At 39.2% G+C, this 15,840-nt stretch overlaps 1 protein-coding gene across 4 annotated transcripts; it reads left to right on the top strand.

The window, feature by feature from the left end:
- The first annotated feature begins 2,850 nt into the window (after positions 1-2,850).
- On the top strand, positions 2,851-14,717 carry LOC104955023 (protein phosphatase 1D-like). Of its 4 annotated transcripts, none has more exons than XM_010782249.1 (7): positions 2,851-3,493; positions 4,584-4,812; positions 4,988-5,112; positions 5,836-6,017; positions 9,559-9,786; positions 10,248-10,338; positions 11,868-11,954. In XM_010782249.1, the coding sequence occupies exons 1-6, from the start codon at positions 2,959-2,961 to the stop codon at positions 10,332-10,334; spliced, it is 1,386 nt and encodes a 461-aa protein (XP_010780551.1). In that variant the 5' UTR covers positions 2,851-2,958; the 3' UTR covers positions 10,335-10,338; positions 11,868-11,954. The 4 variants fall into 4 exon arrangements, with proteins under 4 accessions (XP_010780551.1, XP_010780550.1, XP_010780549.1 ...); XM_010782248.1 differs by having other exon boundaries at positions 11,865-11,949; XM_010782247.1 differs by lacking the exon at positions 10,248-10,338 and having other exon boundaries at positions 11,868-14,717.
- Positions 14,718-15,840: the final 1,123 nt, after the last annotated feature.

The following is a 15,840-nucleotide window of genomic DNA, read 5'->3' as shown; positions in this document are numbered from 1 at the left end:
AATAGCCCAATTGCTTTTACAATAAATAAACATTGAATGTGTTTAATTGAATAGTAAAGGGGTTTAACGTTAGTGGCAGGTTGTGTGTGAGAGAGAATAAATAAGACAGTCCAATATTTTAAAAAATGGTTATTCTTTTTCCCCGCATATTTAGCATATTTCGCAACTTTCCGCATATTTCTCAACTTCCCGCAATTTCACTGCATAAAATCACATAAAAACCCCGCATATTTAATCGCATAATCAAGGATTTTAGCCCGCATAATCAAGGAATTTAGCCCGCATAATCAAGGATTTTTGCCCGCTTTTTTATGGAGGGTCTAACAATCGTGTCGATCGTCGCCTACCCTGACGTGAACTATGCCGCGAGAGAACTAGCGTGACACTCTCGTCGCCACCCCTCTCGTCTGAGAAGCTACGTGACGTCTGCGTCTGAAGTTACTTTACTTTGGTTGTTATCACCAAATAACCCAGTAATGTTACAGCTACTAGTTGCTGTTCAAGCTTGACTCTATTTCAATATAGTTTTGGTATTAAAATAATGTTACACCTCTTGAACGCAAAAACGGCCCTGAACGCAAAAACAACCACAAACAAGAATATATATTTTTAATTTATCAAAATGATAACAGAGGCTGAAAAAACAGGAGAAGCCTGTCTTCCCTTGTTCTCCAGGAGAAAACGCCATATCACCAAGTTTTCATAGTTTTGTGTGTGAAATAGATCGCTGCAGTGAACACGACTTTATGTATTTGTTCATGGTTTATTTGATATGGAGGGTGGCAGTATACATAGATGTTCAGAGAAGAAGCAACCCCTATATTGTTTATATTATTTTGTTTCATTTTGGCACCATGGCAGAGGCAAACATAGAGTTAATGTGCGGAGATTATAATGTCCCGTTTACTAAAATATGTATTGTTTTATGCTTAGTTGACAAAATAGTCACTGAGCTACATTTTGCTGCACTCAAGCATACATTTGAAGACAAGAGTTGTGTCCCCCTTTGGCCACAAGGGGGAGTATATATATATTGTATATATATTTTGTATAGATGTTGCAACTATACAGAGCTTTGGCAATACTATATGTAACTGAGGTCATGCTAATAAAGCTATTGAATTGAATTGAGTATACCTTTAAATGAGCTGTCAGGGGGAAACCAAGGTTCACCAACACATTACTCTACTGCTGAGAAAGGCTGTACAAAGACGTGAAACGATGTGCTGCAATGTCTGTGTATTTTTGAAGAATGCCAAGTAAAGGAAGAAAGTAATAACTCGCACTGAGTCTTAAAACATTACTTTATTTTCTTATTTTCCCCCTTCATTTGAGAAACACTATCCAATTACTTATTATGTTTGTGTTACACACACATACCATTGCCGTCAGTTTCAGTCGGTCCAGTCCACACTAATGTAAACAGCAGCGCGCTGTTCTCGTGAGAAACGGAGAGTGGAACAACCAATCACATCTTCATTATTCTCCTGAAATTCTAATGTGCCCATTCGCTATTCTGACAGGTGCGTGGTTCTCACTGCGCCTCATACCGGTGCAACTTTGAACATCAACTTCAATATATGCCGCATTAATGGATTTGGCCTGCAGTCACCGTATCTGGGCTGAATTAAACACGTATTATTTTAGTCCTGTGTGTTTATTAGAGGTCATGTCAGCAGGCCACATCATATTATGCCAGCGTTGCGTTCACAAGACATACAAGCCACAAACTGGCAATCGAAACATGCCACAGAAACCGGAACCGGATCACATCACCAGCCCCAGCCGTGGTCTTGACATAAAATCTCGAGTCCTAAAGGTCCGATACCGAGACAAGAATGAGACCAAATTCAGTCGATTCCGAGATAAGACCAATACCATTAAAAAGTGGTCTGGAGACCGGTTTCGAGTACTACAACACCAGCAAATATTATCATACTTATGATTATTAATTATTCCCCTCTCTTCTGATACCAATACTGTGCCGATGAAAAAGTGTACCATAACACTCTCCAAACTACTAGGAGCGGAATCCTTCGACCAATAATGCTAGGATAATGCTATACAATGCTAAGGGAGGCGAGACGTGCGTTATTCACGCGCTTATCCACACGCATGTTATCAACGCGCAAAGTTTAAGATATCGCTTTCTAAGCTGCGCCGTCGCCGCGTGAGCGCGTACTTTGAGCGAACCTATGATACGTCGCCGTGACGTCTGACATCGTCGTGACATCGCCTGTATTCTACGTCAACCCATTCAAAATTGATGGAGGCGTTGGCGCACCTTGACATGTCAGTTCTCCGCTCAGTTAGCTTAGTTATCTGTTCTTTGGCACTAATCACACCTCATATAATCTCAAACAAGCCTATTGACTTTACATGTAATCGCGCCACCCCCAAACATCGCATCGCGTCCGCTGTGAGCGCACGCAGCATAATGAAGTCTGAAGGAAGGGGCAGATTTTTTTCGGCTGTGTACTTTCAAATGCTGGCGCACTCGAGCTGGTTTCTCCATTCTTACCTACCCTACCTTTAAGGTCTCTTAATTTGTTTGAGTCTATTTTAGGTTAAGTTATTTTGACATTATACCTTTCCATACGAAAGCGAAATTAAAGCAATTTGGATTACTGTATCACACATGGTGGATTATGTCATCAAGCGTTTGATTGAAAGGTTAAAAGGGCCACACTCGAGAGTTTTTTGTGGTCTGTAATGTGATGAGATTGCAATTTCCAATTATTTAGAGCGCCCACGAAGGCAGCAAAGTAGCCGGCGTTCCATACATACTTGCAGCTGGGAAACAAGCACGTCATCACGTACAGCGGGACGTTTCGGAGAAGATAAACAAAAAGGAAGGAAGCCTTCGGCTGTACAGTCGCGGCAAACACGGTTTTAAAAGGTTTAGCTTGCAAGCTAAAATTAGCTTACATGTGCCCTTTCATAGATATATAACATTATATGTTCTCAATCATGGAAGAGGGAATAATATTTCGTATGAGTGCATTTTCGGAGCAAGGGGGGAGGAAATACATGGAGGATGTTGTCGATATTAGAATCGAGTATGAGCCGACTCAGTCGCCGACGACAGGCGAAGATTACCCCAAAACGCAGGGACATGGAGGACAGGGAAAGGCGGAGGGTGAAGCTACAAAACAGACTGAAAATGAGACTCACGACCAGGACGCTGCTGCCGAGTCCGGCCCGGTTTCTGCAATGTGGGTAGAGAGTGTATCTAATGAGGACAGTCACAACAGCAGCGCACCGGTCACAGAGGGAAAAACCTCGGAGCATGCTGTCGACACTCGGAAGTCTGTGGCTTTTTTCGCTGTCTTTGATGGCCACGGGGGTCGAGAAGCGGCACATTTCGCCAGAGAGAATCTGTGGGGGATATTGAAAAGGCAGCGGGGGTTTTGGTCGAAGGATCACAGTGAAGTGTGTGCTGCTCTCAAGAAAGGCTTCATCGCCTGTCACCATGCAATGTGGAAAGAGCTACGTAAGCTAACGTGTATTATGTATTCCATATTTACTGCTGCAAATTGCATATCATTGTAACTGTCATCGTCTCTGCATTACCTAACTGTGTCACATGCGGATAATTGTATGATGCCCAATCTTGGATACTGGTCAGCCAATTACAATGTAAATCAATAATCAGACCACAACACATCACAAATGAAGCTCGGATCACACTATGAAGTAAAACATGTTTAACATTTTGTAGATTACAAATGGATACTGACTGACTGACTGACTGACTAAAGGAGTTGGAAATATGTGCAGTGGTTAAGTAGCCTACTGCAGTCTGTTTACTAGAATGTAATACTGGTTTAACCTGAATTAAAATATGACAGCACTAGCCTAACATAGCAGGGATGCTTTTATTTCATAACATGGTGTCAAACTTTTTAATCCTTTGTTATGAAACCGAATTTCTCCCAAAATATGGCAGATTTACTCAAGTAAGCCTGGTTTATGTGCTCATTATGACTTATGGAACAGCTCTGATCTGTGACTGGCAACATCTGTAGTATATTTTATAGTAATGGAACAAACTAAGATTGTATTACGATATAAATCACCCACAATAAGTTGATTATGGTGAATAACAATTAATGGCATAGTTGTCAATATTCTCACAAGAGACTTGAAAAAGCTGTGTAGCTCACAGTCATAGTAAACGTACAAAAATGTGGGTTATTTAGATGTATGTTGTTGACCTTAATTGAAAGATGTTTTTTAACTAGAAAGATGTAAAAAATGGGAAGAAAAGAAAGTGGGTTTCCTATCTGAACCAATAACAATTATTTGCCTTTGAACAAAATGTGCGGCTAAGTAATTCCAGTTAATATAGTGCCATTTATAGTTTTGAGCACCTGTGCAATTTGGTAAAACGGATAGTTGGCCATGATAATTTTATATTTTCCCATACCTAAATAACCTTTATTTTGCATTTCCATCATTACAAAATAGACCTATCCTCACTTGTTGTTCATAATGGACACTGTTCCCCCGCTTACAAACTTTGACCACATTGAATCATGGAGTTAACATTTCTTTTTTTTATGTATCTTTTCCCTTTACAGCGGAATGGCCGAAGACTATCACCGGCCTGCCCAGCACATCAGGCACCACAGCCAGCGTGACTGTGATCCGCGGGGTTCACATGTATGTGGCCCATGTGGGGGATTCGGCAGTGGTGGTTGGAGTGCGAGAAAATGACTCTGATATAACCCTCCAGGCACTTGAAATAACACAAGACCATAAACCTGAGCTTCCTAAGGAAAAAGAAAGGATCGAGCGGCTGGGTGGCAGGTGAATTTGTGACAAGACCTTATAAAACACTTCTCTGAATGTTGGATTGCATTTACTGATCCTGAAAAACATTGCTACACAGGGCAGATGTTTTTTTCCGCCTATTGTTCCTTATATCGTTGCTGTATTACCTGTCAAACTAGGCTTTGTATCAAATGTTGTTGTTTTTCTGTAGCGTTATGAAGAAATCTGGTGTGAACCGTGTAGTGTGGAAGAGGCCGAGGCTGACCCATAACGGTCCCGTGAGGAGGAGCACAGTCATTGACCAGATCCCCTTCCTGGCTGTGGCCCGATCCCTCGGTAAAGATCACACCCTTTGTTTGTTGTTAGTTAGTTTGTTGTTGTTGTTTGTTTGTTTGTTAGAGTGTCCGCACTGTTAGTTTGATGATATGAGTATTCAGGGAGGGGTTATTTTTGTCAGCACACCCAGAAGTTAGCATAGCAAGGGCTCCCTCGACAAAATGAATATAATTTTTCCATCTGATTTTGGGGATATTGCAAGAAATAATCTCTGCGGCAAACAGGTTTAAGATATTTACACGTTTAGTTTAGCAGTAAAATGTCCACATATTAACAACACTTATCACAAATAAACAAAGTTGAAGTGTTAATGCGATTTCAAGAATTAAAAAGCTAACGTTAGGCAATAAAATAACTACAGCAAGGTGCCATGTGTTCACGTCAACATCGCTAAGCTAAACGCGGCTAATTTTTCACATGGTGACATTTAGTAGTCTCAATTAGCCACTTGTTAGTAACTGCCCTTTTTATGACATGCTTCAGACATGCACAAGTGAGGAAGTTACTGATGTATTTTATGTTGTAGAACAAAATGTGAAAATCTTCTAAGCTTTTGTTAACCAGTGCATAGAACTCATTTCAGGCCTATAACCAATAGCCCTTTAAAAAAAACAAGCGAATCAGAGGTGCCTCAATGCTAACTCATTCCCGTGTTTTAGGACTCATTCCTGCAGTACTCTTTTGTTCCTCCAGAGGTGATAACTTTTAGTTTTCTGTTGAAAGGTGATCTTTGGAGCTACGATTTCTACAGCGGGGAATTTGTGGTTTCTCCAGAGCCCGATACAACCATGATGACCCTTGACCCCAGTCGGCATCAGTTCATCATCCTCGGCAGTGACGGACTGTGGAACATGATGCCGCCCAAGAATGCTGTCAATATGTGTTATAGCCACGACAAAATGGTTGTAAGTAATTGTGGAAGTTGCAATATACGTTGCGCTTTGTGTGTATTTTACTACACTTTGTCTATTTGCATTTTGCATCCGTATATATCGTATAGGTTCAGCAAAAAAAAGCATTACATTTGGTCTTACTGTAAGCATTAAACTGGTTAGTTTCATGGTCATACACTGCCCGTCCAAAAAAAAAGTCACCAACTGGATTTAACTTAGCCAATCTTTAGGAGCCTTCCATTGGATAATTACTGCAGGGAATACTATGTTTCAGCTGGCAACAAGTTATTTAATCCTAGCTGTTGTGGTGTTTAGCTTCTCATTTCTTAAACAACCATGTCGGAAGACATATCCTGTGGTCGTGGAAAGGATGTTAATCAGTTTCGAGGCTACTATAATCGGGTTAAGAACTGTCCAACGCATTATTAAAACCAAATCAATGAATCTTGATTTACCCTGTTCCAGAAGCGATGGGCGCATCAGGGTAAGAAGAGAGGCGGATGAAGTGATGTACCCATCATGCCTAGTGCCTACCGTACAAGCCTGGGGGGGCAGTATTATGATCTTGGTTCAGTAGCGTTATGTTCCCAAAGAATGAGGTCAGTTGACTACCTGAATATACTGAATCATCATCAGCTTTTATTTGAAGAGACTCTTGGTCCATTATTAAAAGACATACAACACTAAAATATAAATTTAAAAAAAGGCAGTTATACCAATGTTTCCACAGAGGTGACTGGTATCGTACAGCACTGAGACACGGATTTGAAAGCAGCATAATGACAGAGTTATGAGAAACATTCAATCGACAGATGAATTTGTACATCAGATTTCTCAAGAGAGCATGGAACGTGTTGACTCGTGCATTACAGAACATTTCACTTGCACTGCACCACCTTGGTTTTCTAAGCAGTATACGCAAACAGTCATTATAAGCAACCTGGAGCTTCTGGAGGCTCGCCTTCTTATACTTGACCCTCAAGGGGGCAGTATAGAGAGGAGTGCAATAAGCTCTAAAGAGGTTCACCTTAACCTTATCTGAACACCAAGAGAATTTTCTAGCCAACATGTTAGTTTGTGTATATAAGACACGCCGCTGTCTATACATGTCATCATCATCATCAGCCATTTCATCTGTAATGATGTGTCCCAGATACTTAGTTTTACAGCAAACAGACAGCACCTGTCCTGGTAGATAGAATGTTGGAAAACCAAGGTTCTTATCCCCTGTTGCTCTGCAGATCATTACAGCGCTCTTCTTAGCATTGTATTTAACATCAAATTGGACACCATAATCAGAACACACATTTAGCAACTGTTGAAATCCAGCACTGCTAGGAGAAACAATAGCCAAATCATCGGCATACATAAGATGGTTTACAATCACATTACCAATCACACATCCTGTTTTACAGACACTTAAATCATCTGATAGATCATTCATATAGATATTAAAAAGGCATGGTGAGAGGAGCCCCCCCTGGCGGACTCCATTACCTTCACCAAATGGCGCCGAAACTGCATTCCCCCATTTTATCCGCATGCTCTGGTTGGCATACCAATAAGCCAGGATCCTAATTATACTGTTGGGCACACCCCTTTATCTCAATTTTAAAAACAGTTTATGATGGTTAACTCGGTCAAAAGCCTTAGAGGCATCAATTAAACCAATCAGAACTGGAATTCTGTCTTCTATATGTTTCTACCATTTCCTTCAAAGCATAGATGCATAGCTCAGTACCATGCTTAGCCTTGAAGCCAAACTGGTTCTCTGAGGTACATAAATAAGAACACAATCTAAAAACTCACCTCTTCAATCTGGCTTTTCATGTGTGATTGTTTTTTTATTATTTGACTTTAACTATATATTTATTTGTTGTTCCTTTCTTCTCTTTTTTTTATCTTCACTATTATCTGTAAAGCGTCTTTGAGCACCTGTAAAAGCGCTAACAAATTAAATCTATTATTATTATTATTATCTAACACAATTCTTTCCAGGACTTTAGATAACACACTGGCTAGAGCAATTGGTCTATAGTTATCCAAGCTCCCTACCTTGCCCGCTTTATCCTTAATGACAGGGACCAAAGTAACAGTCAACATGGAGTCCGTCAACACACCATGAGTCATGAGGCCGGTAACACAAATGGCAAGAAGAACTGCAACCTTCGGGCTTGCCAGTTTAAGGTGCTCTGCAGTGACTCGGTCAGAGCCGCTTGCTTTGTTATCAGCTAGCTGTGCAATTGCTCGATAAACCTCATGAGCTGTGATTCCCACTGTGTCACTTTTCACAACATTACCAACCTTATAGGGGTCACTTTTAACACAATTAAGTATAGTAGAGTAATGTTGCCTCCACAACTCAGCTATGTTATCGACTCCAGATACTCCCTCTGGTACATGGTAACGATGTGCTGGCCCTGTTCAGAGCTCTCACCTCCTTCCAGAAGCCAGTCACATCATTATGAAGGAGCTTTTCAGCCATAGAATCCGCTCTCAATGTTTCTGTATGTTTGTTGACATAACGAACTGCATATTTATATCTAGCATTTGTACACTTTTTGAGATTCAGGACAGGCCCCTCTCTGGGCCTTCCTGCCCAGACCCAGGCCCCAAAAGCATTATTGGCTTCAGCGTATTGATCAGCCACATGTTTATTCCACCCTGGCTTGACGTTGTGTCTCTTCCTAGAGTAGGTATAGCACGGTCCACTGGCTTCACATACAGCTCCCACAATAAAATCATACATGTTACAGAGGTCTTCACGGTGAGAGTTTTCATTACAACCCACATCAATACACAAAGTTGCTACTTTGGATGACCATATCTTTCCATCAATGGAGTTTTTCTTCCCTGATGGCACGGGCATATTTGAAGATGACAATGCCAGGAGTCAATACAAGATCTTGGCTGAAAATGAATGCAACTCTGGACCGAATTCAATGTTTTGACATTGCAGAAGCATATCGAAACGATAGCTAAAGGCGATCCAATGAAATATTAGAGTGTGCAACTTTTTTTGGGGACGGGCAGTGTATGTACTAGTTCACATTTTAACCCCCAATCCTTCGTAGTGCCTTTCAAAATGCATTAACTTTTACAAATATATTTTAAAGGTCAAATGGTTTTCTCATACTTAACTTCTTTCTTTATGCCTGATTTATATAATGCATTTTGACAGTATTTTCTGAAATGTGATAAAAAAAAATATCCTAAAATTCCCCCATAATAATCTTTGAATAAAAGGGAAATCAGAAAAGGAAACTTGCTTCCTCTAAAGATTTACATTTCTATTCCTGAAATGTAGTCAAATGATAGTATAATGCTTTATTTGCATATTTAAACATATCATTCCAGAAAACTTCGGAAATGAAGTTATCAACTGGGAAAGTGTCATGATATATATTCATTCTGTAAGACTTTGTGGAATGGGATTATTATACATTCTTAACATAGTTTGACAGTATGAAAATGGCTGGATCAACATCTTCACACTTGTTGTAGCCTGGGCTCTTTGGAGGATTTTTAAAATAATTTGCTTTTTGCTTTTTAGGGACCAAAGGGAATGTCCTGCGCCCGCCGGCTGGGCTGCACCGCACTCCTTTTCTGGAAAGAGCGAATGCTGCGTGCAGACAACACTACGGTTATTGTCCTGGCCCTACAGGAGCGGGGGGGCCCGCCCATCCCCATGCACCGAGACGAGATCGTGGTGGACATGTCTACAGGAATGGACCACGTTCCCTTCCCAGGAACCACCTACAACACATGTGTGGTCCCACAGGTCAGTGCCATATCTCTGCTGCATCCTCCTCATGCAGCATTTATGTGTGTTTACGGGCTGCACCATTTTGAAAAGAAAAAACGAAATACAATTATTTTGACTCATATTGCAATTTGTAGGCCAGAACTTCTCTGCAGTTCCACAATACTTCAGATATTTGTACATATTTAGCTTTGACCAACTATTGTTTTTACTGCAATTTGGATATCGCACTAGTTAACATTGCGATTTTTATACCATTACAGTTAATTGTGCAGCCCTTGACTGTTTGTATGTCGTTCGCTGTCCACCATATTGTCCTTTTGATATATATTCCAGTCCATTTTTTTATTGTCATTTTGTTTAATACTTAGACCGGTAAAAAGATTAAAGACTGTAGTCACCTCTTGAGGTCATTGCAGCCCCTTTGACAGTGGACCAGTGGTTTTCAACACGTCACTCTTTGTTTCCGCGGCCAACAGGAGGAGCATGATGAGGATGACATGTTTTTTGGAGAAGATGAGATATATGGAGAAGATCATGAGGGATGGCCGTGCCTGGAGTGGTAGTGAGGTGACTGCTGCTAAAATAAATGTATAACATTTTCAGAATTATGACTCAGCAATGAATTATATTATCATTATAGTGATATTCAACTTACAAAAGCAAAAGGGAGCCTGGGGGCCCTCTGACCATTTCCTTACGCACAATGATGATGATTTATTTCACAATGGGAACCTTTTGTGTGTACAAATGTAAATTAGGTGCCAGAGAGCGTAAAAAAGCTTCTATTGGATTATTATATCTTATTATTCCAACATTTGAGTTATGTAAACTATTTTAAAGTGTCCAAAGCCGCTATTGAACATGTAGTGAAATGTCAGTCACTGACCCTTACATTGCTAGCATTGATACCCCAGTGTTATCCATGCTAGCACTGAGATAACATTATTAACAATGGGATTGATACTGGACTGAAAGAACTTTAAATTACTTATTTCTTTAAATCTGTGGTCCAATATTTGTAAATGAAAGGGATAAAGCCAATAATAAAACGTGAAGTTACTTTGTTAGTCCAAGATTGTTACAATTGTGCCATCTTGAACATTATTCCCCCTGTTAGCCAGTAGAGGGAGACAGTGACATGAACATGGCTTTTAAAAAAAAAAAGGTTCTCGTGCAACCTTAACCGTATTCTGATTGTCACCCCCTTTTTTTCATTTTTTATTGTATTCATTTCATACTATATAGTTATCAAGGAATAGGACCATAATGTAGTTGATGGCTTTCTTGCATTGCAATGGAATGAACAAATGGCACAAAGAATACTTTTGACTATTTCAAATCTGAAGACAAAATCTGTACTTTCCATTACTCTTTGAAGAGGACAGGGAATTTCTTTGAAAATGTGCCTTAATAACACATAATAACAACAACAGACTGTTATAACCTTTTGAAAGCCCTGAGAACGCCTTTACCTCCCAAATATCCAGCTTTAGCGTTTTTCTGTAATAGACATTTTATTTCCTTTAATTTTCACTTAATGAAGTGGGCTTTTCTTGAAAAAAGAGAAAGCTTATCAAATATGATTAAAAGACGTGACAAAGCACATATGACTTACTAAACAGAAGGTTATATAATCAAGAGTTACGTTATATATAAAAGAAAATACAAAGTAGATAAAATAGAATAAAAACATTTTTAAAAAACGTTACGATTTTAACCTCGATTTCAGAATCGCTACATTTGGTAGCAAATAGCTTCAAAGAATGTATTGCAATAGGCAGTCAAGAACTCTTAACTTAAAATCAAAGTCATATTTGTAATGTTCATCTACAGCCTACATTATTGACAGTTACCTGATTATTTGAATACATTCAAACCCTTTATTGTTTATGAACGGTTGTTCATTTCCATTGCTTTAGTCTTCATCCCTTTGTCCCAGCTTTCACCTGTTGGTCTCATTTATTCATCTAATCTAAAGCCACCTTTTTTTGACAAAAACAACACAATTTAAATGAATTTAAATGTGTAAGAACAAGTGTTTAAATGTGATAAATAATAAGGACATTTTAACAATAGTTCTTTCTTTATTCCAGCAGAGCGATGCAGCTGCCTCCCCCTTTAAAGGAAGTTCTGCAGCTCTGGAGCAGGCATTCGGGCTCTATGAAGCGGCTCTCTGTGGCTCAGCGAGGGCCGCCCCGCACGCCTCGGACTGTTCACTGGATGTCTTCGAAAAGCAAGACTCCAAAGTGGACTTTGCTGCTCCTGCTCCTCCGTTTAAAAGGTCTCGATGTTCCCACAATGCCCCTGAACTTATAGGTCCTCCATCCTCTGGCAAAATTTTCCCGGAGACACAGAGCAATGTACAAAGTGAACAATCTCGTGCAAAGAGGAGCTCCTCCGAGGAAAGCAGTCACCTGTCACAGCAACACAACGCTGCCTTGTGCGTGCGCTGAATCTCGTCTTATAGAAACAGTGTTTTTACCCCGAGGCTGAAAGGATCCTCTGCATCGCGTCAACTGCCGGAGGAATATTCCTAGATGTATACTTTTTTATTCAAAATCCTTTTGTTTTTGTAAATATATGAGAAATCTGACAGCGTAAATGTGTTGCTGTTCTCTTCCTTCCCCCTCCTTTTTAATTTGAGCAAATTTAAGATCCATTTAATCTATTTTCATACTATGAAAAGTATGTATAGTATATCCAAAAGATGTATTTTACAACCACAATGTGAGATAAGATCAGTTCAACAGCATTGTGCCACATGAAATCTTCCAGTTGATCCAGATTATTCAACTTTTGTAGATTGTTTGAACTGGTTGGATGCTGTATAAAATGCCTTTCCTTTATTTAGGTACCTCAGACCAGTTATTTGGAAACCTGCTACCTAACCGCTGTTAGGGGTTAGTGTTAGATTGTGTGCAATAGAAACCCATGGCAGTGTTTAATGCTGTGGCGTGCAACGTAATGATACAACTGAATGGTCTGGGGTATGGATTTTTAAGTGTTTCATATTTGTTTCATGTCTTAAAGGTGGCTTATTTTGAAATGTCTACATCTAATGCAATAGGGAAAAATATAACATTACATATTTTCTCTCACTTTCCCCAATGGTATGTATTCAGTGCATGTGTGTGATTTTAATGACCTTGTCATGGTACTTTGCTAGACTTTTTTTTGTTTTTGTGCTGGATCCATTCCAAGCATGATTTGGCCAATGAGTGTCTGTAATGTATTGGGTGCTGCTGATGTAAAAGCCAAGATCAATGCCTGTGCCTCACTGGAAGGTGCGTTGGAGTATGCTTATCCCTCGACTTTAGTTTGTATATCATCCATTTTAAAGGCCTATTTCACCTACAGATTGACCATTAGTATACCAATTACTCACCCTGTGTAAAGTCTCAAGGTAAAGTCTTTTTATTTATTTTGTTGTGTGCCAGCTGGGCAAAAAGGATATAAACAAACAGAAAAGGTATTGATGAATTGAAGTAGATGGGGCTGCATTTAACAGCATCAAAATTATATATTTTTGCTCACAAAACTTGTGTAGTTAAATCCAATTCTTATTTATCAAGCTCCTTAATTAAAAACTAAAACAAACATGCCATTTCAATACAACCTTACAATGTAATACACTTCTACAAAAACGAGCGATTCCGAAGTGTATTAAATGGTAAAGTTTAAAGTAAAACGTGAAGTGGTGAGTTTGTAAATATATATTTTGGTATAGTTTTTATGTTGTTTAAAGGGGCTCCCATTTACTTATATTTCATTGACTTTTTTTTGTTTGATTACTCGTTCACAATGGAGAAACTCATTCTCTTCTAGAGTAATACAGCGTGAGTACCTGAAAAAAGTCATGTTGTGGGTGAAGTATTTCTTTAAGTGTGCGTTAGGCACTAGCACCATTTGAATAGACCTTCCTTCATTGTTGACATGTTGTATCTATGTGTGTCATTTGCTTCCATAACTTGTTGTAAATCTTCACATAACACACCTTATTCGTACCAATGCAGGAAGGGCCTGTTCCATCATGTGTGTACATAGAACATGTGTTAACATGGCAGCTCAGTTACTGTTTGCCTTCCTTTTACATAACATTGTCATGGTTGCCTTAGCAAAAATGCATTAAGAGGTAATTTTTACTTTTTCTTTTAATATATATATATTTTGGACTCAAACGAGCGTGATCCTCTTAGCTATTTTAAGTACATTAAACACTTATCATGCACCTTTAGTATTACACCAATGTTATTTTACCATCCACTACAGCAGTGCTTCTCAAAGTGTGGTCCACGGACCACTGGTGGTCCGTGAGCGCCCCCTAGTGGTCCGTGAGTATATTGCTAACATTTCACATTTGAAATAAATTAATGTATTTAAGTTTTCCGCACTCTCGCAGGAATATCTCCGCAATGGAGCGAGCTTAAGTTTCACTTTCAATTGCATGATATAGCCCAGCGCAACACCTTCATCACATGTTGCCACTTGTTTGTACCATTTTCAGGTGATTTGTCTGTTCTAGAAAAACGATGTGTTTTTGGATATTTGTGGAGTTAGGTGGTCCGCGAGTGTTTTTTTATGTGATCCTTGGTATGAAAAAGTTTGAGAAACACTGCACTACAGAATACTAAACCTGTTTTTTAATGCGAGAGCCGTTTGTTGGTTTTGTGCAGTATATGCAATATAAGTTTGTACAGTACATTATTATGCAAAGTTTTGGAGATTTTTTAAGAGTCTGGCATGCTCCCATCTACTCTGTATGTTTTGAAATGTCCAGAGGTAATAGATGTTAATGGGCATGAATTTAGTTTTTGACAATGACAATACTTTGGGGTCTGGTTTCATATCCACTGCAACCCAGGTTTCAGGACTCTGTATAAGCTAATGTGTTGAAAGTGACTGGATATATAGTGTCTATGTGTGTTGTAATAAAGTTCTCTTTTCCATTTGGTGCTGTTGTGTCTGTAGCAGTGTCAATGTTGGTCCAACTAACTCTAGCCCAGTGTGTGTGACTGTTCTCATGAATATTATTAATGATTTAAGCATGTTTCTGATTTGTTCATTCCTAAACTTTTTTTAAATGTTATTTGCGTTTATATTGCCTGTAGCTACTGTGTAGCTTGACTATGGAGGTAATACTTGTATTGTGCAGGGTGTTCCAGTAGATGGCAGTAATGTAAAAGGATTAAACAGTTGTGTTCTACAGTTACTAGTTTCTTCGATATCATGAGCGACCCGATATCTATCTGCTGATATGATAAAGTACAAATCTCAGGAACAAGCAAGTTAGCAGAATTCAAGTTTTGCTTACTTCCTGTATTTCTATTACCATTGTATAGAAGACACACAGCCAAAAAAAAGAAGAATTTGCTAGCAATGGAAACCATTAATAAATACTATCACTGGGCCAGACTAGACTATTTGAATACTTGAATCGGAAGAAATATATATATAAATGTACTTACTTTTATGCTGAATATTAACATATTTTTCGATAGTACTAATCTATATTCTTCTTTCTAAAAGAGAGAATAATGAGTTCCTGAGACACTCCAATTTGTGTTATAATAATTTAACACTTTTTATTTTACTTTCAGTTGATTTGAATAGATTAGTTTGAGATGGGTGGGCTTCAAAGCTAGATCTAAATGTCATGTTTCGTGATGTGATGTCCCTGTGACATCCTGCACCTCAGGAACACATTTCTTGATCTTACCCTGAGTCTGTTTCTGAGACATTACATACATCAGATCCATGATAACAGTGTCTCGACTTGAATATTTCATTGACTGTCAGCCAAGCATCTGCTGACCTGCCTAACGTGCAACATTCCCCTCTTACTGCCGACAGTCTGTCATTGGACATCAGCCAGTGGAGCGTACCATTGTCAAACACCTCCCCCCCTTGTAACTCCTACCAATACGCATCATCACAGAAAACTAGGCGACACAGTGAGCAAATGCACACAACTCTTATACATAGTCAACTGTAGAATAACTTATCCACTTTTTTATATTCATGACATTATAGTGCATTCACTGAGGAGGTTGAATTGCTTTAGTTAACAGT

The sequence above is a fragment of the Notothenia coriiceps genome, unplaced genomic scaffold, assembly GCF_000735185.1.
Source record: "Notothenia coriiceps isolate Sejong01 unplaced genomic scaffold, NC01 NC01_scaffold00024478, whole genome shotgun sequence".
In the NCBI taxonomy this organism is placed as follows: Eukaryota; Metazoa; Chordata; class Actinopteri; order Perciformes; family Nototheniidae; genus Notothenia; species Notothenia coriiceps.
The sequence above is the reverse complement of the archived record's forward strand: the minus strand, read 5'-3'. Positions and strand labels throughout refer to the sequence as shown.

Excerpts from the sequence above, each read along its gene's own strand:
- LOC104955023 (XM_010782246.1), top strand. The coding sequence starts at position 2,959 with ATGTTCTCAATCATGGAAGAGGGAATAATATTTCGTATGAGTGCATTT. Across the intron at positions 4,813-4,987 it reads ATCGAGCGGCTGGGTGGCAG|CGTTATGAAGAAATCTGGTG; the intron begins GTGAATTTGTGA and ends GTTTTTCTGTAG. Across the intron at positions 6,018-9,558 it reads ATAGCCACGACAAAATGGTT|GGACCAAAGGGAATGTCCTG; the intron begins GTAAGTAATTGT and ends TTTGCTTTTTAG.